Raw genomic sequence first — 25511 nt, forward strand, 5'->3', positions numbered from 1 at the left:
TACAAGATTTGAAATTAAAAGTTTATCAACTGAATGTAAACAAATCAAGTGAACTTTATTTTACTAGATCCTATAAGGAGGCCGTGAGAGTCAAAGAAAATGGCATTTCAAATCTAAGTTATTTGATTTATTCACACTGACTCAACTCTTTAGTGTACAGACATGTTAAGGTCCCCAGAGGATAAATCAAAAATAGCTTTGTTGATCCCATGACTTTGCATCTAGCGCCACCCTCAGGGCAAAGTTTTCTTGTAGCTTTTCATCTTCAGCCATCATAAAATTAGCATTTTTGCTTCAGGGTGAGATATCTCTGTTGGACAACTGTTGGATGGATTACCATGAAATTTAGTAAATATATTCAAGGTCCACAGAGAACTGATCACACTGACTTTGGTGATCCATCATCAGGTGAAAATTTCACTCTGTTCCACTTTGCTTTATAACCAAATCCCTGCGGATCTAATGGCATTCCCATCAGCCTCGGCTGTACTTTGTGTTTAGAGCTACTTAGCCAACGCTAATGCATTAAACTAAGATAGTGAACATGGTTCCTTTTCAGTGACAGTGCCATCAGGGATCATTGTCTTCCAAATGTCCTTTGAGGAAATTGTACGCCGATGGGGATACAATAGACACACCTTCCTGCAGTTTCCATGCACACAGTAACACAATATGGTGCAAATTAGACAACCGTCATCAACTGAAACTGAGTTCTTGCCATCATACATCTTAAATTAACTCATCCTCATCAGAGAGTCTGAGGTCTCAACAAGCTGGAGAGGATAAAATCAAATAAAGGGTATCAAATGAAGCTGCTATTTTTCTTTTCCTGCCAATGTGAGTACACTGCACGAGTCGAGCTAATGTTTTACTAATGAGTGCATCGTCACAGGAACTCCTCTCACTGAATTAGGGATCATCTAGAAGTCAAGGTATCTGTACACATCAAGTCTTTGCAAAAACACTGAGGGTTGCATGCGAATCAGGAGCTGGTGCTGACAGTTATTTGCGATGCATATTGTTTCTGACTGATCATGCAGTACAGGTCTCAGTGTGGCTTGAGAAGGCATTGACCTTTCAAGAGTCAAGACACACTTCATCACACAAACATTGGTTAGTTCTGCTGCTGTGGCTACACCACACTCGTCTTTATTCCAGCTTTTTTGTGCAAAACAAAGTTGTTTCCTTTGGCAGTTCTCATAGCATTTATCATACTTTGCGGATATTTCATTCAGCAAAAAAATTAAACAAAGAAAGGAAACACTTACCATCTTTTCTGCAGGTGGAAGACAACAGTCGTCAACTGAAAATGGAACAGATTGCAAAATTCCTATTGAAATAGGCTTTGGGTTTGTATGGAGTTGTATAAAACCTCTGTAAGCATCAGTGCGAGCAAAATAATTAACTGTAAGTGACTTATGTGTTAAGTGTGTGTTCTTACCAACAGGTGTGTTTCTTCTGTCTCCTCACAGGTGATCTGTGGCTCAGGTGCAGGCACTTTATTTTCTGTGCAGGCTGCGGCGTCACAGGGGAAAGCTGACAAGATGTTCTTCCTCATCCGCACGCAGGGTCGTCTTTCCCTCACCGTCAGTCAAACCGGAGATCATGACCTCGTGCGTTCAGCTGCTTCGTGTGACCTTCACAAACATGACAAGGGGCTGAACGTTTCTCCAAAAGTAAGTGTCTTGAGGCTCCAGAGGGCTGTTGTTATAGAGGATATTTTTAGGAGTTTTTTATCCTTTGCTGCAGGGTTTCTCATCTATTAAATTGCAATTCATGAGAAAAGTTTTAGTTTAGCTTTAGTTTCTTTGTAAATGAGCATTCTGGGCAAAAGTACAGGAAGTATTAACTGCACAGATGAAAAACCAAACTTTAAGAGCAACACAGCCAGATTTAATTTGTAAGGCTTAACATTCACCTCCAGAAATTATCTAATTATTATACATAAAAACTATTATATGTTATATTATTGGATCATTGTTACTGATACTGATGTGGAATTATCATTTTACTAATGGAGCTAATTGTAAACAATTCATATGCTGTTGGGTATTTTGATATATTATAAGAATTCATCATATATTATAAGACTGTCATATTTTTGTATGTAAAATCTTAATTTAACTACAATTGTTAAATAAATGTTCTGGAGTAAAAGCACAATATTCTTCTGTAAATGTTCACAGAGTAGGAGAATAAAGTGTGATGTAATGGAAATACTTAAAGTATAAGTACATCAAATTTGAGGCGCTTACAAACATTAGCCCATAATTATTTTAATGTGATGAATCAATGTGTGGGAGAGGTTGTCATTGGTTTTAAATCATAAATCATTTTGAAATTATACTTAACATGTCATTTTTAATTGGACGCCTTCTCGCTTTGCCCTCGATATCATCGACTTTATGTTTCATGCTCTACATATCTAAGGATAAGATGTCTTCAAGCGTGGTCATTCCAACGAACACACTGTCTCCTGTTTGACAGCAGACAAACAGGAGACGCTTGACGCCTGATAGGAGCGAAGAGATCAGTGGAGCGAAGCGCCGAGGTGCAGCTCACATATCCTCATCACTGTCCTCGTCCCTGCAAACTTTAATTAAAATGAGCACTTGTGAGAAGATGAGAGTGTGAACACCATCTCTCAGGTTATCCAGTTACGGATGCTCCTCGTTTCATCTCGCAGCCTCCCAGACGGATGTGGAGCGGAATTTCCTCCAAGTAAAACAGGCATACTAGCAGCTAATAAAGTTATCAGATTAAATGAGATTCTTTTTCCACATAATTGAGCAGTCTTTTAGGCCACAAGCGTCAGGCCTAATTGTGCTGAATGAGTCGTGTACTTTGGGCATTAAATGTCAGCATCATTTGAATATTCTACATCACAAATCTCTTAAAAATGAGGCAGAGATGGAGATTTTATATAAAGTAGCGGTGAATCTGCAAACTGCTGACTCTTGTTTCACTTCCTCCTATCTTCCTTGATTTGTCAGTTTCCAAACTGAATCAATGTGAGATTTTCATTCGAGAGCGGAGCACCATGGGACAGCACGGTATACAGAGCTGTGGACAGCTCAGTTTGTCAGCCGCTGACTGACAGACAATGAGCTCTATCGTCAATCAAAGGGCCTCCCCTGCCTCCGCTGACCCGCTCTGTTTGCCATCTTCCTCTGTGTCGAGGGCAGGTGTTACCATGTGCAAATGGCTCCGTTTCAACAAATATTACCCGACCTCACGGACCTTTTGAGAGAGTCCACAAAAATCACATCATTACATTTGAGCCAGTTTTGCCTTTTCGAGCGCAACTGGCTCTGATGTGAAGATCCGTGTAGCTTCAGACTGAGAGACGGAGCCGCTTCACTTTGTTTATTTTCCATTCAACAAGCGTGATTCCAAAGAGGCTGGATCACTTTGAAAAATATAATTAAAACCAGAACAGGATCATTTGCTAATCCTATTTGACATCTACTCAATTGAAAACAGCACAAAGACAATATATTTGATGTTTGACCTCATCGGCTTCAGTGATTTCTGTGATATATATTCTGAATCTGATGCCACATACTGTATATTTCAAACAAGTTGGAACAGCGGCAACAAAAGACTGTGGAATTATCCAAAAACACCTGTATGCAACATTCTGCAGGTAAACAGGATCATAGGTAACAGGTGAGCTTGCTCCAAGCAGGTGTTTTCTTCTTTGCCAGAGTTAACCTCTCAAAAATACAACAAGCCAGAAAATGGAGACAGGATGTAGGACATATATATTTGTTATAGGCCAACAACAATATAGTTTTTTTTTTTTTTTATCAGCAACAATCTGTATCCTCATCATATCTTACCAGATCCCATCTTTTCTTAACCACAGCCTCCTTCTCTACTGTCTGCAGGGTAAACCCAAGCTTCTGTGACTCTCATTAATCTTAGAATTAATGGCACTGTTTTCATTAGAGGAGGATTGAAAGGCCACAGATGGTGACACAGTGCCAGAGGACATATTTCACCTCAACAACAGAGGCCTAAAACACGCAGCCATGATGTAAACATGATGTCAGACCTCATTAATCTACAGGTGTCTCGCTGAAGGGGGCAAACAAGCAAAGTGCGACTAGTTTTTGAAATGAAGTCATGTTTTGAAGAGAAATCCCTAAACATTTCCTGGTTTGAGTGCAGATGGTAAAGCGTTAATAGGCCAACCATTAAAAGCGTCTGAGAGACAATGTGTACAAGACTACTCAACATTTTGGGAAAATGCTGAGAAGATTGATATCCCTGTCATGTATGCTACATTGGAGCTAGGGCCATCAACTGGTTAGCCTAGCTAGCTTAGCTTAGCACAAAATCTAGAAATGAAGGAAGCTGGTTCAGTCTGAAGCTTACAAAACTCCCAAATTGTTTGTACAGATCACAAAGATCCCTGGCAAAAGAGATATAACTTAATTAATGTAATTAGCGAGGTTTGGTAGTTGAACTTTCGACAGGGCTGTTTCCAGTCTTTATGCTAAGCTAAGCTAACTGGCTGCCGACCAAAACTTCACATTTATTGTACAAACATGAGAGTGGTATCAATCTTCTTCTTCTACTCTTAGCAGGAAAACAAGAGTATTTCCCAAAAACTTGAACTATTCTAAGTCTCCAAATGAATTGATTTAGTAAAATGAAACTGAACATGAAACAAACATGAAATGGGAAAAAAAGTAGCTTGTGCAACTAATTTGTTTTGATTGAAATTGGCTAAATGATTTCTTCCCCTGTAGAAACACGCCAGTGTTTACACACCTTGACCAAAGTAAACTATACTGGGGCATCACACACAGATGCCGTCTGTCTGAGCTATGGGTGTTTGTGTTATTGTGCTGCTGCATAAGGAAATCAACTGTCAATGTGTAATTAACATGCTCCCCTCTGGGCTAATGGCTATTGATTCCTCAGACTACTCAGAGAAACGCCGCCTGGCCACCTCTGGCTAATGATTGAAGAATAATAACATGACTCACAGTCTTATTGAGAGAAAAGTGTCAAATGACCCTGCCTTTGGGTCATAACCACGTGTAAACACCTAAGAAATATCAAGCAGCATTAAGCCTGTGGGCTCTTGCAGCTGATATGAGCCTTTTGCCTTAAAGGTCTCATTTAATTTGTCCCTGGCATGGACAAAGGAGTAGAGAAACCTTGTGGCACACAGCATTTTTCATCTGCAGCATATTCTCAATACCCCTCCTGCCAATTCACCAATAAGATGAGAGCAGTGCAAATTGCCCTCCTGGGTGCATCGCTTTGATAAGCATGAATCAAGATGCAGATTTTATCTTGGCTTGTTCTTTTTCCTCTGCAATTTAGATGTTTGAGCTCGTCTGTGAAAAACATCTAAGAGATGAAAAGAAATGGCATGAGAATAACAGTATTTTTAATGAGGCAATCGATAAGACTCCCTTCATCATGCATGGCTGGGAGAGATGTTGCAAACACCTATTAAGTGGCAAAAGAATAGACAGTTGTTTCTATAAATAAGAACATGAACAGATTTTATTTTGTGAGGAAATATAAGCACTTGAGTCCAAAACAATGTTTTTTTTTAAGTCATTTTCTTACATGAACCTGCAAGGGCACATTCAAGCACTCCAACAAGTCTCAGTCCTGGCAGTGTTTTGGCAGAATTGTTCCATCTTTCACAACTCATGCTGAAGCCTCTGTTCTAAGCGATGCTGTCTGAAAGAGTGGATGGGCTGCAGCATGGATTTTCCCACCGAGTTCCTCAGCTGCTTGAGGAGCAGCCAGAGAAGCAGCAGCATGAGGGTCAGGAGTCCTAGGAGCATCCCCACGTACAAGCTCAGGTTCCAGCCCCAGTCCAGTGCCAGGGGCAGCGAGGTGGACGCCGCCAGGAATGTCCTGGGGGCAGGCATGAGGTTAGGCAGCAACCCGCCCTCTCAACCTCCTCCAAAAATGCTCGTTTCCCACACTTCTCAGGGGTTAGACAGATGCTGTGCTGTAGGAGCCATTGTTTAAAAAAAGGTATCCAACTGGTTTTGGCTATGTTGTAGAATTTCCTTCTTTCGCCATGGTTTAATCCTCCAACTACTCACAAGTGAGTGTTGTCACTGACCAAGCAAAGCTGTTGCGAGTGTGGTCTTTGAGCTGTCCATTCTCCTGAGATGAAACGGTGGAAACCTTTCTGCAGCTGGGCTGTGCTTCCAGTCTCTCCTGCTGGACTCCTCGCACAGAGCCAGCCTCCCAATTTATCACGTGAGTGAGAGGGAGGAGAGAGCGAGAGATGCCTTCAACACCACTGACTGCCTTCCCTTCACTTTCAGAAAAAAAATCAAATCAATGCAGTAAAACAGTTCAATCCTCCGATTATGTACAGACAAAGGGCAATCTGTTTGCCATGTGTTTATATTTGCTTTTTATACTGGATAGTTTTTGGTAAATGGAATCAAATCACAATATCACTTCAGGTAATTAAAGACTTATTTTCCCCTCATGTTTAAAATTGTTTGCCTCAGTATTTAACTCATGTTCAGCCACTCCACAAAACCAATTTCTTGGAGTTTAAAAATGTACTTCTGGCCTTTTATTTGCACCCATCTTGCAACTATCCCACCCAATTTCCATCGGCCAGTCTGTATTGTTTTGTGATGAAAACCAGAGAAGTCTGAATCCTTCTTACTCAGCATACCTGACAGATCAAACTAACATCTGGTCCATTCTTTCAATAAAGGGTTTTTCAATGTTTACAGCTTATAGTATGTAGCAAAGCACCTCAGATGAAATCACTTTAAATTAACCCAAGATTGACAGTTCAGACCCATTTTGAAATTGTCAAACCACTGCACCAGTCTATTAAAAATTCAAGTTTCTAAGTCCTTGTGCATTTGAGGAAACCTGTAAGGACCAAAGGTGGTCCTCTGCTGCCCCCATGAGTCCAATGTGATCATAAAGATTTAGAAATGAAGTCTTACTTTAAATGAATTTTATTTACAAGAGCCATATTTTACAGTGCAGGAGACTTGTTGAAAAGCTGATTGCTTCCAAGACACCAATGTAATGAGGCAGCTGACTCCAGGACAGACAAAATGTACTTTAATCTGCTTCTCATAAAAGGCCAAATACTTAAGGGTAGACCCATCAACAATAACCATTTATATCAACTCAACCCTCAAAGTGGAATGATGAAGATTCTGGGTTTGAGTAGATCCACATGTCTGTTAAGACTGTAGATCAAAGCAGAATGTTTACAGAGTGGTGATAAGACATCTACATTTTGTCTGATTTAAAGTCAAACCATTAAAACTGCTTGATTAACCAACACAATAGTGTCTGGTATGAATGTGTATATAAAAATACCATAAAAAAACTCTAAACATCTAGCTCTACTCCAAGAAGAGCAGGCCATGTCATCTGAAATGGTGGCACACATCATTTAAAAAACAAAAATATAAAAAATTAAAGACTGGTACAACTCTACATCGACATGGGCAGGGGGAGAAGTCAGTTCAGCAGCAGTTTAGTTGGAGCCTCGATGAGGGAAACTTCAAGGTACCTGCAAAAGAAAGTGTTTTAGAACATTTGTACCAAACTGCATTTAAAATAAACCATTAAAGTCAACCTGAAGCCAGTCACACAGGGGCAAGGAGGGGCACCTTAAACAGTTCTGAAACAAAGGCAAAAACATGTTCAGTCACTTTTATTAGCCTACTTACTTGGAGCCCTTGTACTTCTCCCGAACAGATTGCTGGGCATGCTGAGCAGCATTGAGGTAAAGTCGGTGCAGATCCTCAACACAGGGCATCAGATCCTCCAGGGAGTAGCCAGTCATCTCCGTCAAAGACTTGGGCTGAGGACATAACAGTCATTGGGCTTGCTTTCATGCATACATCACAGCAGTTCACCATTTTACACTCAGGGGAACAAATCAGGCATTGCAGTCTCAAAAGATTCGAGCAATACAGTTAACTTCAGTTAAAGTTTAAATGTAAGACAGCTCTATTTAGACTAGTCTGAAACTTACCCATGAGCCACCAGCCACTGTGTTGTTGGCCAAGATGTAGGCTGCAGCAGCTGTCTGTGAAGGTAGATACTTCAAGAAGACATCTGAATCCACAAGGCTGAGCTCCCCAAGGTACTGGAAAAAGATATTTAAAAAGACTGAGCTACACGATATTAATGTAGAAAAATTACACTGACCAGAGTTTTTGGGGCAAGTGCAACAATTATTCTTTACCATATAGACTATAAACTATACTTTACACATCCCAACAGCAAAGCCAAATTTATAAAACATGCTTTGTAATACTTGCTGCAAGCTCACCATTGCCAGACTTTCAGTTTGTTTATTAACTGACTGGTGGAGGAAGTATTGTGTGAGAAACTGGTTGATGGTTGGTGCTGCCAGATCAAAGGAGAGCACTTTAAGCACCAGATGCTCCATTCTTAACACTTGCTTCTTGGTGTAGGTGTCATCTGTGATGTAAACAAACTCTGCCACCTCAGGGGGGTAGATCTCTTCAAATTTCCTACATTTGAACAGACAAATAGTCAGTTTACAGAAAAAGGAAAAGTCAGACTTGAAAATGCTTTTACTTGAATAGGCTGAGCAAATGTATACATACGAAGCCAACAGCATGGCAGCAGTCCCAACCAGTTGAAGCTTCCCCCTCAGGACAGACATTGAGGAGAGGAAGCGATCAATGTAGTTTACAGCCAGATAAAGTGTCTCATTCTGGAGCTTGTACTCTTCTCCGACCTCCACCAGCCAGTCCACCAGGATGGCCCTCATGCTGTTGGTGATGTCAGGTTGTTTCTTCATGTAGCCTGCTTTAGGCCTGGTTTTTACCTGTGGCACAACACATGTTACTAAAGGATCTAGAATATTTGCAGGCAAAGCCCATAAACTTCAGGCTCTCCCTGTATAGGTATAAGTATAAACGGCAAGACACAGCTGAAAGGATCTTTGAGGCAGCAGTTTGAAGTTTAATTTCTCACCTCCATCTCCCTCAGGTATGTGTGGATTTCAGCAGCATATTCTGGGACCTCATTTACATTGACTGGTTTCTCCTCCCCCTCAACCACAGACATGTCCATGGGAGAGTCTGAGTAAAGGAAAGAAACATTTAGTGCAGTGAAATTTTTACATTTTAGACAGGGAAGGTAACCATTTAAGGTCAGATTGGTTTCTATAAAAGAAACCAATTAGATTGTGACAGTAAAATGAGAACTTTAAAAGGGCAATTTCTTGCCATGTCTGCTGACAAGAGGTGCAATGAACAGTTTAATTTTCATATGTATTGCTCACCAAAGCTGACATCCATTGCTGATGGAATATCAAGGGTGGCCAGGGGCTGGCGGAGCCGTGCCACAGCATTGTTGATTGCGAGGGGAGACTCTTCAGCCACCAACTTTGCTTTGACAGCTTCAACCACCTGCTGTGTCTTCTTGGTGCAGGCGCCATCAGGCTCGTCCACATGGATCTGGAAAGTGGGCTGTCTGGTGGAGGGCTTCTCATAGCAGCTTTTGCTAAAGTCTTCATTTTTACAGGACAGGGGCTGTGATGACTCCTAGAAGCAGAAAATAGAGGTCAGTTCAGATCTATGTTGGCCCATGAGGAGAGATGCTTTTTGCAGTAAGAAAAAGGGGAAAAAGAAAAACAAAAAAGTGAAGCAATTTGATGTTAAAAGTTCTGGTACAGTACACAGAACACAAAAAGGTTTGTGTGATTTACACAAAAGCTATAAATATAGCATGGAACAAGAGGCAATTCATTTGTATTGAAAAAGGCAGGAACATGCAAAAATATGAACACTAATCTGTTGCACTAAATTTGCAGAAACTTGCATCTCAAATAGGATGTCAGAGAACTTGTGCACAAAACACCTATGTCTGACACTTTTCTAATTAAAGCCTTTGAATATAGCATTACAATTTAAAACAATAACTTAGTGTGGATATTAAAATGGCGGACAACCTGGGTAACAGGCGAGGCTATGGGAAGATACAAATACATTGTTTTAAAAGAGAAAAAGTTTTAAACTGGTAAGTTTAAGTCCGACATGCGAGTGACATTAACTGGCAAGATAAATTAGTTGCCTCCAAAACCTACAATGGCAGGTCATCGTTTAGCAGACAGTGGCTCCAGCTAGCCGAGCTATTTAGCATCGTCACCCAAACTAACCTGTTTCGTGCCGCGCTGAGTCTGGGCTTTGCTCCGGTGGTTGTTTTGCAGAGGTCCCAGGACGGTTCTGTTGGCCGCTTGTTTCGGTGGCAGGTTTTCTTGGTTGTCGTTTGCAGCAGCCCGGGGTTTTAGCGAGCCTCTCAGTCTTGACAACATATTCTCTTGGTTGTGAAACTCACTAGCCGCGCTTCCCTGCCCTCTGTTAGCCCCTGACATGTTTCCCCTCAAACAAAAAGTCCGACCCGTCTCCGTTTGCTTATCAAGGCACTATAGTCGTTGTGTGCGCTTGTACGAGACAAATATCTAATGAGTTTAGTTTCAAAAGATCACGTTTGGACAGTTATAGCGAGGCTAGCATTAGCTGCTATCTTGCTGAGGCAGGTTAAAGAATCGTTCACAATCAAAACTAAGCTGTTGAGATGGCAACGACACTTGGAACTACAGTGGTAAAAACAAAACAGCTAAACAAAAAATGCACAGTTGGCGATGCAGTATCTAAAAAACCTGACCTGTTTTTAAGTCGCCATACTCACGAGTTCCGAAATTACTACCAACCTGCAAACAAGGGCGCTAGCCTCAGTCCATTTATCCGGAATCGTGCAGAGGTGTTCCTTTGCTTTCTCTCAGTTCAAGTAGCCCGCGAGGATTGAAATAGACCAATCACAGCTAGCGCAGGCAGTGACGAACGCGATTGTACAGAAGCCGAGAGAGTTCAATATTCGCTTAATGACAAATTCAAAACCGGTTCGACGCATTTGAATGTATAGTCAAACGTTAGTCACAGCTGTGGGATCATGTCAGCTAGTTCATACAATAGAACCGCTTTCGGTGTTGTAATTTAATTTGCTCCCACTATAGATCTGACACAGAAACACTGTTGGTAATACATTATAGTCACTATAGTAATTTTGGTTATTTGGTGTTTATTTGACTCATGATGATGGACAAACACTCAAATTTTCATCTTTTGTCAGTGGAAGAAGATTTCAGATCCTCTATGACGTTACAACAATGTTAAGTTCTGTGTGCGTATATAATAATAATAATATATATAATAATATACATGTAAAGTACTCATCATGTAACCTGACTGTAAACTTTTTTGTTATTTAATTACTCTCACTGATCTTAGGCATTTCAGTGTTGCAGTTATTTCACGTGAGTCTAAATGTAACCACTTTATATCCTGCTGGGTCTTTTAATCTTTAACACTGAATCATATTTCATAAACTGGTCAACTATAGATGTCAAATAAATGCAATAGCGTAAATGCACTGTGATATTTTGCACCACTGTAATACAGTTACAGTGCTGCAACACCTCATCTTTGGTACTTGGAGTTTCTCAATTCAATAGTGTCAAGAGGATGGAAATATTAAGAAGAAACAAGTATGATGATAATTTATTTATAGACTTTATCTATCAAAATGTAATAATTTCATGAATGAGGCTTCACTTTTTGGCTCATGGTCTCATACAGGTCGTTTTCTCCCTGCAGAATTTCATATTCTTAGTAGTATTTGTTCACTATGCTTCCCATCAGCCCCTTGAATGATGAATCGTACAAGGGTTATAAATAATCTCTAAATTTATTTCAATAGGGGAAACTCACAGTCTTATGGTAATTATGATATGAAAACATACATTCTGTGTGCATTTCATTTATATTTGGTCACTGAAATTTCAAACTTCAAACAATGCTTAGCCACAATAAAAATAGTAGCCTGCACTAACCTGGCAACCTTGTAACAGTTTATTAATCACTGCTCTTGTGTTTGGATGCTATGGAAAGATATAATGAATATTGAAATATTGTATACCACAGGTAGCGCAAACAGTATCTAAATGACAGTATGACAACGTGACAGACACTGCTAGTAACTAACACATAAAACAAAACTTTCATATTTATTATACAAAAATAGCACAAATAAAGACATGTAAATGCCCTGTGATCTACAGATCATCATAACTCATTGAAAAAGTTTAACAGAGAATTTAAGTCATAATTATCTAGTATCTCCAGCAATGAGGACACCTTGGTTTTCACATTCTGGCCTTTGAACTTGAATTTGTCAATGAAGAGGTCTGTGATCATTCCTACAGGAAAGAGAAAGAAAAACATTAATGCAAATATTAGTCGTCAACAAGCTCTACTTCATAAAGTCAGGCTCATTCAGTGGACATTTTCTTTTGGGTCTCTTTTGGTAAATCCTGCCTTTAGCAAGTTTTAGCAAGGAGTTGACAACTATAAAATAAATTAGCAAAAGATTCATTGAAAGAAGGTGAAGTGTCAGTGAAATGCAATGATAATGCTGCACCATAAAGCCTCTCGAGGTGCGCCGGCTGTTTCTTGTACTCCTCGAGGAGAGTAGCAGACTCGTCCAAGATGCTGCGATACTCTGGGATGAGGAAGTCAGCGTTCCCCTCATGAACCTGAAGCTCCTACCAATCAGAGAAGAAGTGAGGTGGAGGTGAGTAAGTGATGAGCATAAGCACTTCCCAACTGTCAACAGCCCTGAGAGAATGGGTGAGGATTTATAGCTTTAAATCAAAGGTGGGCTTTGGACATACAGTGTGAATGTACTGAAACAGCTTCAGGTGGATTTTTCACACATTTAACCAAAACTTACTTTGAGCGCATCAATAAGCTGAACTTTTCTAGCCAATAACAACTGATACTCCAGCTTTGGATGTATCATCTTCAGGGTGTGGCTCACGGAGTCATCATTGATATCTGGAAGAGTAGGAAACAAACAAAAAAGATAAATGTAATTTATTAGGTATTATTCCCTGGAAAAACAGCAAACACTGAAATAATAATAATACCTACCATATGAAATGTTCAGATTGATTTTCTTCTTGGTAGCTTCTTTAGAGAGAACATCACTCAGTATGGAGATGGTAGAGATGTTGTCTGACCTGAAATGACCCTCCCCTTTGCTAAAATTACAAATTCAGAGAAAAAGCATGTTTGATTCCAAGTAGATTACAACACACATACCCACTGGAGGTTTGAAATGCATGGTGGAAATGACATAAAATGGAAATGGCATCAAACAGGATATGAAATTTTATAACCTTTGTTGGTTATTTTCTAATCTCTACAGAGATACATGTAATCCTAGAAGAGTCTTTCGACTCTGTGCTAGTATTTACCAGTAGGTGGCTTCAAGCTGTGTGCCGAGAAAAGTGTTATGGAAATAGAAGGTGATGCACTCTCCTGCTGGTGTTTTCTCGGGCACCTCTGGCAAACAGAAGACCACCCAGGAGTGGATCTCAGCAAAACTGAACTGTCCCACCAGACTGAGCCTGTTCATGGGCCTGCATGACAGACAGAAAGACAAAGTAAGAGTGATGAGTTAAAAAACTGAAAGATGATACCTATGAAACAAATTTTTTTTGTATAACTTTATATTGCCTGTACCTGTCTTGGTCTATGCTGTGTGTCCGCTGGTGAAGGGACAAAGGTTTGATCTGGTACTGTCGGACCTGGCATGTCTTGGGTTGCAGTCTGGGGGTAACGTAAGCCTGCAGGGTCCCATACTGTCCCTCGATGGACCTCACCTGAGACAAAATTTATTATGGATTAAACACAATAACTTTTCTGCAGTGCATCATCCAATAGTTTGAGCAAGTGAAATGGGTGGCTATTTATGAAAATGCAAAAGCTATATAACTGTACAGGAATCTTTCTACTTTGGGTAACATTACTGATGCACACAGCTGAATACTGTCTGTGAGAGCAAAGCATCTATAATTACATTAAGCCCACTGTGGTGCTTTAGCAGCCATTTGATGAAAGTGTTACCTTGAGCTCAAGTCTGGTAGTGTTAGCCTGACATCTGTATGTGGCCAAGAGGAAGTTCCCATTAGGCTGCTGGAAACACAGTAAGAGAGTCAGGCCTCAGCAGCAGGTTTGTGACTTTATTTGTACAGTACGTTTGTCCTGAGAAGAGAGACGTTACACAGCTCACCTCTGAATCGCATTCACTGAAACTGACAACAGCTGAGTTCTTATCCACATCCAGCAGGTCTATGGGGACGTCACTCTGCACAGGAGATTCATCTTTAAGCTAAATTTTGCATGTTTATGTCTGCAACATAAGAGTATGACTTATACATTATTAGAGAGTCTGTAGGGGAGTGTTTTACTGTTACCCAAAGTTGCAACAAGAGGTGTTTATTAATGAGCAGACCTGGAGCAGCAGATTGTCGATGGCAGTCTGCACCTCAAGAGTGAGGCTGTAGCTGGCATCATCCTGGCAGAGGGTGAACTTGTCATTGATGCTGAAGACGGGCACAGCAGAGACAGCTGTGCTTGACTGGGAGGTCTGCTGGTACTGCTCACGGCCCTGCAGGACTTTGACCTGCAGCTGCTCCAGCTCTGCCCTGGAGGGGAACAATTTGACTGATTGCCGAACAGATCTGTTTGAAAATTATACCTGAACCATTACACAGTAAGTGAAATACATTAAAGGTAAAAGAACATTCTGTATAATGACAATGCTGATACCTGAGTGCTTCTACTTTGGACTGGGTCTCCTTACTCATCCTGATCTCATCTCCAGGGCCGGCTTCCGCCTTCTGGGGCTCAGTGGTCAAACCAGTCACCCATCCTGAAAGAGGCAATGACAGTAATACATACTGTGCTTGTCAGATTTCCTTCTGCTAATTCACTTTTTGACATTAACTGCTGGGTTTTAAGCAAACTACTAATGTCAGACAGCACATGAAATGACTATAGCTCACTAGGCACACTGTTTTTTTTAATCTAACCTGTGTAAGTGGCAGTAAGGACCTCATCATAAGATTCCTTCCCCACACAACCACCCTGGATAGAAGTCACACTCTCTGACAACACCTGAGGTCAGGAGAGACAGGAAACTTTAGCTATCAATGACGCAATGATCGTGCAATACAAAAAATGGCAATTGACAGGAAAATGTACAAAGAAAAATATAACTAATACTATTTAATCTTTTAAAAATGTAAGATTCAATTTTCTTGTATTTTCCGGGGCATGTACTTGAATAGATCTGGGTATGAAAAAGCCATTAACAGACATACAGGCCTGGCTTTTATGAAATTAACGTGATAATGAATACAGCATAATATGGCTGCATGATACTGATGCAAAAAGTATAAAAAGTCAAATTTGAATCTGTGGCTGAACATTACAGTATATAATGTCATCTGAGTGGACACATCTTTTCTACAGAATATGGTTTCTCTGCATTTTGAAAGCTACAAGTAGGAATAAATTCTCTACATTTTGCTACACATTAACTCACATGCTCAAAGCGTAATGTGGGCTCACTGGTGTTGCTGAAACCATAGACCTCAACCGTCCCATCATCCCTGCCTACCAGGACGTCATTCACTCCGTCTCCAATAATGTCGTAAGTGTCAATGCAAAGAATTCCTGATGGGAGACAGAAAAGTGTAAATCTAAGCAAAACAGCAAAACAGTCTACAAACCCTTGTATGGTCACATAAACATACCTCCTTTCTTTTTGTCATTGTCGATCTCCCATTTGGTCGCAGCTGAATGCTCACCAATCTGGACCAATCCTATTTTGCCATCTGTGGTCCCATAGAGGATTTCCTCTCCTGTATAAAAATCACTGAAATTAAGCCATATGTGATCTGTATAAAGCTGTGTTTTATTGTTCTAGTACCTAGCACACTGGGAGGTTAACTTGCCTCCGTCTTTGTTGTACAGTTCCAAGACAGATGGAGGGCCAGGGACTTCAATGTCATAGGCAAGCTCAGATCCCTGCAGAATCAAAAAGATATAACAAAGAATAATACATTTTATCTAATGTTTGAGGTCGAACAACTTACTGTATCAAAACCAGGGCAGTAAATAAAATCTTTGTTTACCTGCAAGACTCTGAGAACCCGATCTTGGCACGCCAGCACAGGGACGAGGCGTGTCAGGTTTTCTGAGGACAAACATGTGATGTCATTGATTTTGTCTCCAGAGAGGTAATAGTCTTGGTCCTTGCAGTCACAGTAGTGGTTGTAGATGTAACTTGCACACACAAAAAGGTCAGCGCCTGAGACATGCCTGCAAAAGAGATAAACACCACTACTCAGTAGTGAAAATCACACAGTTCTGCATTGGTCAGTCGAGCAGCGTGAGTCAGTTAAAAAGGGCAGAAGTAGTTCGTACATGGCGTTGATGCTCTCAGTGAGGTTGGCTTCAAAGGTGAGGAACTGTTTGCCCTTCTTGGTGAATCCTCGAACCTGAGAACCAGAGCAAACAAAGATCTTCTCCTGTGGCGTTCCCACAGCTCCTCCAAGGTCCATTCTGGCTATTTTGGGCCCCGGAAGTGTCTTAAACACGGGCTGAAACAGAGTCAATTTCTTGCCATTAGATACTAAAATCCTACACATTAAGATCCAACTGGCTGTATGTTATGGAAAGGAAAATCTTAACCAGGACACACACCACTGCTTCTCCTTTTTTCATGCCAAAACAGGTCAGGATACCATCATGATCAGCAATAGCAACCTGAAACAAAGAGACAACAACCACGAACCATGACAAACCATGTGCGAAACAACTAAAAGACAACACACTGCTACAAACTCTAATGGTAATAGTTAGGCACAGGCATTGTTCTGACAGATTGACCTTTTGCGTTGCCTTTTTTCCCAGTGCTGGAAGCAGCCTCATAGTTTTCTGGGATGTCACACCGACCTGTGAGGTCAAAGCAGAGGCAGTTTTATTACAACAATACTTGACAGAGGAAAAAAAAACAAAACAAACGTCACTTGAGGAAAACAACCTAAATTGTTCAGTCAGTGTTCAAAATACAAAGTAAGTAGACCTCGAAATGAACAACATACAAAGCAAATAAACCACCGACAGTACTTAATGTTACCTGTATGTAATCCACTCGGTTTAAGTGGATCTCCATCGTTGCTCTCCACTGGATGTTATTTTAGGAGGAATAAAGAGATTATAGTGCAAATCTTCCAGGTACGTTATCTGGTCATAAAACTGCAGGGGTCGTCAGTTGCAGTCCACCTCAGCCATCTGCCATTCACAACTTGTTGGCAAATTTTCCATACGAAGTACAAAACGACAATAATGGTTTAGAGAGACTGGGATTAACTTTCTAAAGCAAAGAGATTAGCTCGACGTGCTAACGTTAGCTAGCAAGCTAATTGGCTAACGCGATTTATTCGCACGCCAACTGTCTACTTTGATACACAGATATCATCTGTAACAAAATGTAGCGTTACTGCGCGTCACCAAAATACCTGAAGCAACTCACAGTCTCTATATGCTGAAATACGGACCTGGACTTCACTGTAAACGCGAATATCAGGCATAAAGGTCCTACGTAGCCAGACACTTGAGTGCAGATAAACGCGTTGCTAATGGCAACGTTGCCAGCCCTAACAAACTGTGACACTATTGGATAAGCTTTATTATCAGAAATTGACGCGGCGTCCTGATTGGCTGACTCGCAAAGGACTATTGAGAAGTGTGTCTAGAATTTTTCAGAATATTAGAAACTACTCTGGATATAATGCAGTTTAGTCGCAACTGAGTGTCTCTATATGCATGTGAACTACACTCCACCATTGTTGAAAGCTGCTTTAAATAATTATTATAGTAAACTGAACTGAAGTCTTTGTGGTTTGGCAAGACTATTTTAAAGATGAAACTTCTCCGCTCAGAAGACATTTTATTCGAAACAAACACTGTTCCTTACCATAGCTATACAGATACAGCTATGCAGGCACTGTGGTTCACTAGTGTAAGACTTGTTGATTATGAAGCAAAGTTCAACTATGGTAGTTAAAACAATAATAAGCATAAACCACATTACTGTTCTTTAATATTTTATTGGTTTAATTAAGAGATTATTTTATTCTTGTCATAAAAATGTGGTTTGTCTGTAGGCAAATAAACACATTAAACATGGAAGAAAAAAAATCAGCATGCACTGAGCAAGAAAACTACAAAGCAACAAGTGAATGGAGCAAGTTCAAAACAGTTTTCAAACTGAGAGACAAGGTCAATAATGCATTCAGAAGCATGACATGCATTGAGCAAGTCCCACAGCAAAATGTCTGGTACCTTAAAATATTCTATAAAATACAGCAGATATCTTGATTCTAAATTCAACCCCCATTTTGACATCATATCTACATAGATTGTGAATGCTGTTAAAAGAGGGAGTTGATGGCATTGAAAGTTAGGCATTTAGACAAATCAGAGCATCAGATACACATAAAAAAGAAACAAACTCCATCCTCCATCCATCCAAGCATAACAGGATTATTTAAAAAAGAACATTTTTAATTATGTATAAGCATTTTCATTTAAGTTACTAATCTCAGAATGTTAATGTTTCATCACAGAATAAGAAATCTTCATGAATAAATAAGGACAAGAGGAAAATAACAGCCATTACACAGAGAACACAGCTGATGTCTACCTGTGCTCCAGTCAGTGAACGTGAGGGGTGTCCACTGCTTGAATGAGGTCACATTAAGGAAATGGGAAAAGAAATATCACCATGAGACTTCAGTGCATTACTGGCTGCTCTTCAACTGTACTCAAATAGAGAAGTTGGAGCACAGACTGCAAAGTTGACATTCAAAAAACAGTTCCTTCTGTTGATGGCAATGTCTGTCCCCATCAAAGTTTAAGTCACATCCTAAATGGTGGAAAAACACAACATAAAAGAAAGCAAAACTTTTATGCAGTGTAATCAGACCCCCGTGGGGGCGAGACGGCTGATGAAGGCGATACTGCTGAGGCACATCCTCCTGAAGAAGACGGGGCAGGCGGGCTTCATAATGAAGTGCTCCAGAAGGATTCGCAGCTCTGTGAACAAGGTGCTGGGGTGGAAACAGATTTGTTTAATGCTCAACTCTGACAGCCCTTTCATACTTTCATTTCTGAATAGCAGACTGCTGTGTTACATCACCATGGCTCCAAACATGCCATACTTTTTGGTGTTTTCATTTAGTTTTGGTTTGCAATAGTAAAGTAAAGCAAATTTTAAATGAATCTTGAGTCAAATAATGAATGTCTTCAGCAAGCAGCAGCAAAACAATTTGGGAATCATAAAAAAAGCTTTGGAATTCCTTCATCCCTAATTCTGCAGTAATTACTACCTTGTTGTGACATTTACATAACTATCTGTGCTTTTGGCAACATTGTGCTACTTAACATCTTACCGGCAGTAAGGGTTTCTTCTGGACGTGTAGCGGAGAGTGAGGAATCGATAGTAAATGAAAGGCAGCAGCAAGCTCCCCTGACCACTGTCAAAGAGAAGTGATATGTGTTTAGTGAAAACTGACATTACACATACAGTATGTAGACTGCTCAATGACAAAATAACCAACAGTAAAAACAATAATAAAATGTATTTGTTCAGCTGTTTTCAGAGTTCTGTTAACATTGATCTAAACTGCACTAACAAGCAAAGTGAACACCTGTGTATTCTCCAGCAATCCTATGCAATGACAATCTGGCCTCTTTGTACCTCTGCAAGTTGCTTTGAAAGTTTGCATATGAAAATAATCAACGTGAGATAACTATTCAAGCTGACACGCTCTGGGAGTTCAGATATAATTCGGTAAGTCTGATTCATGTTGACAATTTGGTAACTGGGATTAGCGGAAATGCATTTTTTGTGTAGCATTTGACAACACAGAAGAATGGTCTGTTTTGTTTGCATTTTTGGCAACATGAGATTTTAGAAACTGATGACTGAATAAGCAGAAAACTTGTCAGTAATTCCATCATAGTCTCACTGATACAGATGCACACATTGGTACATAATTTAATTGCGTTCCAATGCAATAAACAAAATATTACAGTAAGGATCTGCAATGTCTCTTGACAGTGACAATGAAAAAAAAACTTCTGATAGCTGTGCTTGCTTACCTGAAGAGCATGAAAACAGTGGCTGGCATCAAGAAGATCTCATTGCAGGCAATGAACTTCAGGATGTTCTGCTGATTGGATGTCAGTTTGTCCAGGAGGTTTCTGATGAACATCAGGCTGCTGGGGCCCATAGACTGCAAGGAAAGATATAAAGATCAGAAGCTGACAACAAAGCTGCAGTAAGTCAAAGTTTACAGTGAGTTTACATCAAACGAGAGAAGTACAGTGAAGGTAATCACATTATCAATCATCAGCTTTATTAGATTTAAAGGCTGAATATGGGTCTCTGAGCAATGGCTTGTTGATTGAGTAGACAATTTTCCACCTGGGGGTTAAAAATGTTCAGCAAAATGCTTTCTGTCATACATTTTTAAGTAACAGCATTAAAAGTCACAGCAACTGGCCACTGCTTTACACTCACATCAAGGACTTTCTTTGTGTAGGTAGTTGCATGTAGCAAGGAGAAGAGGAAGACCGGGAAGATGCTCACTGGACACCAATGTTAAGGATCAACATCAAAAGACAGATAATAAACCTCCAACAATAAATCACTGCAGTTATTAGGGCTGCTTAACTGTAAGTAATAAGATGATATAGTTCAATGATTAAAATAATGGCATTTGCGATTTGTTCATCCTCCTGAAAGCTGATACATCGTGCACTTTGATGTGATACTTATCAGAAGTGCACCCATGCTATCAACAAGCAAGATGGCACAGAAACCCTACATGAATCATCCTTGCAAGAACATCATAATGAAAACAAAAAAACCCCCAAAACATTCAGCCTGTCATGACAGACAAAAGAGGCGTGACGGTAGAGGTGGGTGGTACGGCCCTAGAATAACATCACAATATTTCAGGGTATTTCTGCAATAATAATATTCTTGACAATATGACAAACTACAGAGTACAACTAGCCAAATTAGTTTGTCTGGTTTGTTTCAAACCTCTTTGATGTACATCTGATCTTCTGTAAACAAATTGTGAACAACATGATATGGCACATGTCTACTTGAAAGGTTTATGAAAATGGAGCTCAGAATCTGAAAGGTGGAAAGGATACTTGTGATGGGGTAGGAGTTGACCAGTATGAGTGAGTACAGCAGGTAATGGCAGCTGTCCTCCTGAAGGGCCTGGGCCAGGAAGGCTCTGCTCAGCTGAAAGCGTGGAAGTCTTTGATGCAAGCGAAGGGCACTGGTGAGGGCGTTCGCTAACAAGGCTCGCTGATAGAAGTTCGCTGCTGCATAGGGTCTGCAATACATAAGCAGTCAAAAATATTCTGACATCTTTTCAGGTTGGGAGAAAGGAGAATAGGGTGAAAGCTGTTTGTCGCTGTCTTCTAACCAAACAAACACTGAAAAACACTGTTCCTGAATGGACTCACCCCAAAATTGGTAGAATAAACATTACAGAGCAGTAGACAGTGAAGAGTCGTGAAAGCCACATTGCAGTTTCCAGCTTGTTGCTCATTAAAAATTGCTGTGGAAGAAAGAAACAACTACATTCAGGAGGAGTTTAAGGTTCATAAAAGTTGTTGAACCTGGTCCATCACTTACAATATAACATCACAGGTGAAGAAAGTACTATCTAACTGTGCCAGCATTTCAGGCAAAGTGCTGGTGCTTCTCTGTTAGCTGCTAGTGTTTGCTGTTTTAGCATCTGGGCATTTAAAATAACAGGATGGGTCTTCGGTTTTCTCGTGCATACTGAAAACTGTTTACAGAAAGGCTCAGACCTTCACTCATGTTCTCTCAATTGTCAGCATAAAGGACGCAAACTGAAAAACAACTTAATCGAATCTAGCGGTTAATTTTGGTGCTCTCTCATCAAAAGTCAGGAGACAAGGCTCATCTGACATCGCCCGAGTGAGGCCATCTTTATACTTCAAACAGGTTCTACATAAACTGACTGGTTTGATTACAGAGTTTAAAGAAGGACGAAAAGTGACTAATGCATCATTATCCTAAAACCTAAAATCTAATAATCGATTAGGAGTGCAATTAATTATTATTTTAATATTTATTGTTCTGCCAATTATTTCCTCAATAAATCATTCAATCTTAAAAATATCAGAAAATTGTAAAAAAATGCTCATCATAAGTTCCCAGAATCCAAAGTGACAGCTGTAAATGTCTAGTTTGGTCGGACCAACAGTCCAAAACGAAAAGATATTTTCGCTCGATCGAGGACTAAAAAAACGAGGAAATATTTACACTGGAGCAGATGGAAACCTTGAATTTTTCACATTCATGCTCAAAAAACTTACTCACATGATTGAGCAATTATCAAAATTGTTTTGGTTGACACAATATGTACAATACACAGCAATTCTGTGATAACGCTCTGAAATAAACAATACCTTTGAGAAACACATAATGTTTTAAACAGTAACTGATATGTCTACACCCTATGTTTTTAAATACATATTTTGGGGTTCAAATGTCTAATAGGTACAAAAAGTTTTGGAATTGGTCCAGCTGAGGCAGTCAGCTGGAGGTCACAACATCAGAATCACACAAACATACCACGCGATTGAGGCAGCAGCAGACCAGCAACTCCTGTGTTCAGCGAGGTAAAATTGCAGTTTTTGTTGAAGGAGTCTAGTAGCTTTGAAAAAGCGAGATAACAGCTGTTTCTGGTTAAACAAAAGGGAACTTACTCTTTAACAAAAAGGTCAATTTCTGTAGGGATCCTTTCCATAATGTTGTCAGACAGAATATAATCTGAGCCTCTCAGCAACAAAAACAAATACTTTTAGTGGACATATGAGGGGCACATTTGCAGCAAAGGATTACTTTGCATCCTGTTCCTCGGCTGCCAGTTGAAGCGACCTACTGGACCCAGTTCCAAAACCCTTTGTACCTATATGTCATTTAGACCCCAAAAAATGCCAAAATAGGGCCCAGGTTTACAAATCCTGGAATTATCCTTAAATTTGTGATAAAGCGGTTTCAGTATCTCTGTATGTAGAATTAGTATAGTGCACTGTGCAAAGGGAGAAATATTTGTAGGATGTAACTGTACATGTCAAAAAGCCAACTTACCACAGGCCCTAGCTGGGGAGGAGGACTTTGTTGGTTTGTGTCAGCCATCTTTGGGAGTGTGAGTTGCTCTGTTGGGGAAAAACGTCACATCATGAAACAGCACTGAGTAGTCATACAAACAGGAATCATGACTACACTAAAAACGCTACATGTTACATGTTAGTTATTGCTATATTACAAACCGTTCCTTGGGCTGACACTAACAGTTGTTTTCTTTATTGATTAATCAACAGATTGTCTTTTTGTCAGGAAACATAAAAAAATGCCTAAAGCTACATATTGAAAGTGACCTCTGTCTGACAAAAATTATCAAAGATATGCAACTGACTGTAGCATATAACAATGAGAGACTAGCTCTTCACATTTAAGATGCAATGTTTGGCTTCTTGCTTGAAAAATTACAATTAATCTATCAGCAAAACAGCTGTCAATTTCCATTCATTCAACAAATAAATCAATCTACTAATCATTTACAGCGAAACCTTCCAGTGGCCTCAAAGTCGCAGGTTTTCAGTGGGAATCTTAGCTCGCAAAGGTCATTTCTGGTGTTGTTTTTCAATAATAACGTTAACATATGAGTTACTGAAATTAATCACATTTCTGTTCACAACGTAATATTAACTTCGCTCAACAAACCAGGAAGACACTGTGGCTCTAGAGAGTGAAACTGTACATTTCAATGTGACGTTTAACACTAACTTTCACAGGAAAAATCAACAGGGGAACTAAAGAACTGTTCAACTGTCTATCATTTCCAGTAGCGGAAGATGTGGAAGATATACCGCTAAGTAATTTAGCTACACTCACTAGCCTACCTAGCCTTCGCCAGTTTGGCAATGCAATGACTTTTTTATCAAATAGAGAAGGGAAGCAAATGAAAACCCCAACGCATTACTGCTGATAAAAGTGGATAAGATCAGACTTACGTAAGTAAAGAATCACGAAAGACTTCTGTCGATGTTTTATTAACGCTAACATGACGCTAGCTAACGTTAGCGGCAGGTGGGTCTAGAATATTCTCTGTTACCATCGTTACTAGCATGCGAGCTAAAGCCTCCGCTAACGTTAGCTACCTTGTCTTCCACTAACTCATCTTATAAATACATGTTACCCTGGTTGCGCTGGCTAGCATTCGGGCTGTTTAAAAGAGCTCATACAGAATTAATACTACTGTTTGATCAAATATGTGTAACAATAATGAAGCATTTAGTTTACCAGTATCACAGCGTCGATCTGTTTCGTTGCGTGCTAGGCTGAAAGTGACAGGCTGATGTTCACCACACTGAAGTAAATGATCAGCTGACCTTATGAAGCGAGAGGAGAACTACCTCTCGCGATATTTTAGAATAGTCCCTGGATCACACGCAACACTTCCTTCTAGTGGTGAAAATGTGAAACAACAAGGCCTGCTCATTGTTTTTGTGCTTCCTGTTTTAATTCTGAGGGAACATTCATGAGAGCGTACATTTGATGACAGAAAATAATCTCTATGGAATAACTTTTTCATATCAAACCATCTACTGCCCTTACAAATCATAGCTAACGTACCAATTGTGCAATAACATTGACATATTCATTATTGTCAAATCTAAATCTGAGCAGGCTATATATACTGTACATAGATACAAACAATATATTAACAATATATTTAAAGTACTATGTATTTAAACATACTACCTGTACACTATTAATTTCAGCACTCTCCACACACTGTCTGTCTGTTAGTACACAGTAGTCCAGTTCCTTGAATGCCTTGCCCATAAAGATGTTTTGTTTAGTTCAGATGTTTATCCTGTATAGCTTAGTTCTTTATTTTTTACTTCACTATTTTTTCTTATATTGGTATCTTGTATTTTGTATTGGATTTTTGCCTCTTACTTGAAAGTTGTGCCTTACTTGAAGGTTGATCTGTACTTGAAAGTTGTTCATCACTTGTAAGTTACACATTACTTGAAAGTAGTTCCTGTTCTTATTTTGCATGCCCTTGTGTGTCCACCTTTTTGAGATGCTGGGACTGCAAATTTCTCCTTGGAGATAAATAAAGTATCTATCTATCATCTCTATCTATCTAAAGATGATTCCAAATCTTGTTCGTAAGTGTTGGATGTGCTAATTTATGCCTTAGTTTTTACATATGCAATTTGGTCTAGTAAATGAATCCTGTATTTAAACAGGTAGTCTCAATACATCATTTTCTAAAGAGACCTGTGTGCAAGAACAAACACTTTCAAAATAAAAGCACAAACAAAACCAATAGGTAACTCACTGTACTTCCACTTTTAAGAAAAATGTTAGAGGCACTCACAACACCTAAAAATAATGTTCTGATGCATTGAAATAGAGCAAGAAATTTAAACTTTTTTTTTTTTGTATTT

General features: G+C 39.7%; 3 protein-coding genes across 3 annotated transcripts; all 3 read right to left on the reverse strand.

The window, feature by feature from the left end:
- Positions 1 to 5543: 5543 nt before the first annotated feature.
- Positions 5544 to 10781, reverse strand: ccna2 (cyclin A2). The gene is made up of 8 exons (XM_041943924.1): positions 10169 to 10781; positions 9293 to 9554; positions 8983 to 9089; positions 8610 to 8833; positions 8309 to 8513; positions 8009 to 8122; positions 7701 to 7834; positions 5544 to 7540 (listed from the first exon to the last, which is right to left on the reverse strand). Exons 1-8 carry the CDS (start codon positions 10382 to 10384, stop codon positions 7489 to 7491), a joined length of 1314 nt encoding a protein of 437 aa, XP_041799858.1. The 5' UTR covers positions 10385 to 10781; the 3' UTR covers positions 5544 to 7488.
- A 994-nt stretch (positions 10782 to 11775) lies between these two features.
- Positions 11776 to 17518, reverse strand: bbs7 (Bardet-Biedl syndrome 7). The gene is made up of 19 exons (XM_041944347.1): positions 17062 to 17518; positions 16812 to 16877; positions 16626 to 16688; positions 16347 to 16522; positions 16055 to 16241; positions 15875 to 15947; positions 15674 to 15781; positions 15463 to 15593; positions 14948 to 15032; positions 14685 to 14787; positions 14368 to 14560; positions 14146 to 14220; positions 13980 to 14048; positions 13596 to 13735; positions 13328 to 13492; positions 13002 to 13111; positions 12802 to 12905; positions 12490 to 12613; positions 11776 to 12268 (listed from the first exon to the last, which is right to left on the reverse strand). The coding sequence occupies exons 1-19, from the start codon at positions 17095 to 17097 to the stop codon at positions 12135 to 12137; spliced, it is 2142 nt and encodes a 713-aa protein (XP_041800281.1). The 5' UTR covers positions 17098 to 17518; the 3' UTR covers positions 11776 to 12134.
- Positions 17519 to 18018: 500 nt separating this feature from the next.
- tmem33 (transmembrane protein 33) lies at positions 18019 to 24422 on the reverse strand. The gene is made up of 8 exons (XM_041944342.1): positions 24352 to 24422; positions 23137 to 23204; positions 21477 to 21571; positions 21156 to 21343; positions 20512 to 20579; positions 20091 to 20224; positions 19379 to 19462; positions 18019 to 19036 (listed from the first exon to the last, which is right to left on the reverse strand). Exons 2-8 carry the CDS (start codon positions 23182 to 23184, stop codon positions 18907 to 18909), a joined length of 747 nt encoding a protein of 248 aa, XP_041800276.1. The 5' UTR covers positions 23185 to 23204; positions 24352 to 24422; the 3' UTR covers positions 18019 to 18906.
- Positions 24423 to 25511: the final 1089 nt, after the last annotated feature.

This window comes from Chelmon rostratus, chromosome 9, assembly GCF_017976325.1.
Source record: "Chelmon rostratus isolate fCheRos1 chromosome 9, fCheRos1.pri, whole genome shotgun sequence".
In the NCBI taxonomy this organism is placed as follows: Eukaryota; Metazoa; Chordata; class Actinopteri; order Chaetodontiformes; family Chaetodontidae; genus Chelmon; species Chelmon rostratus.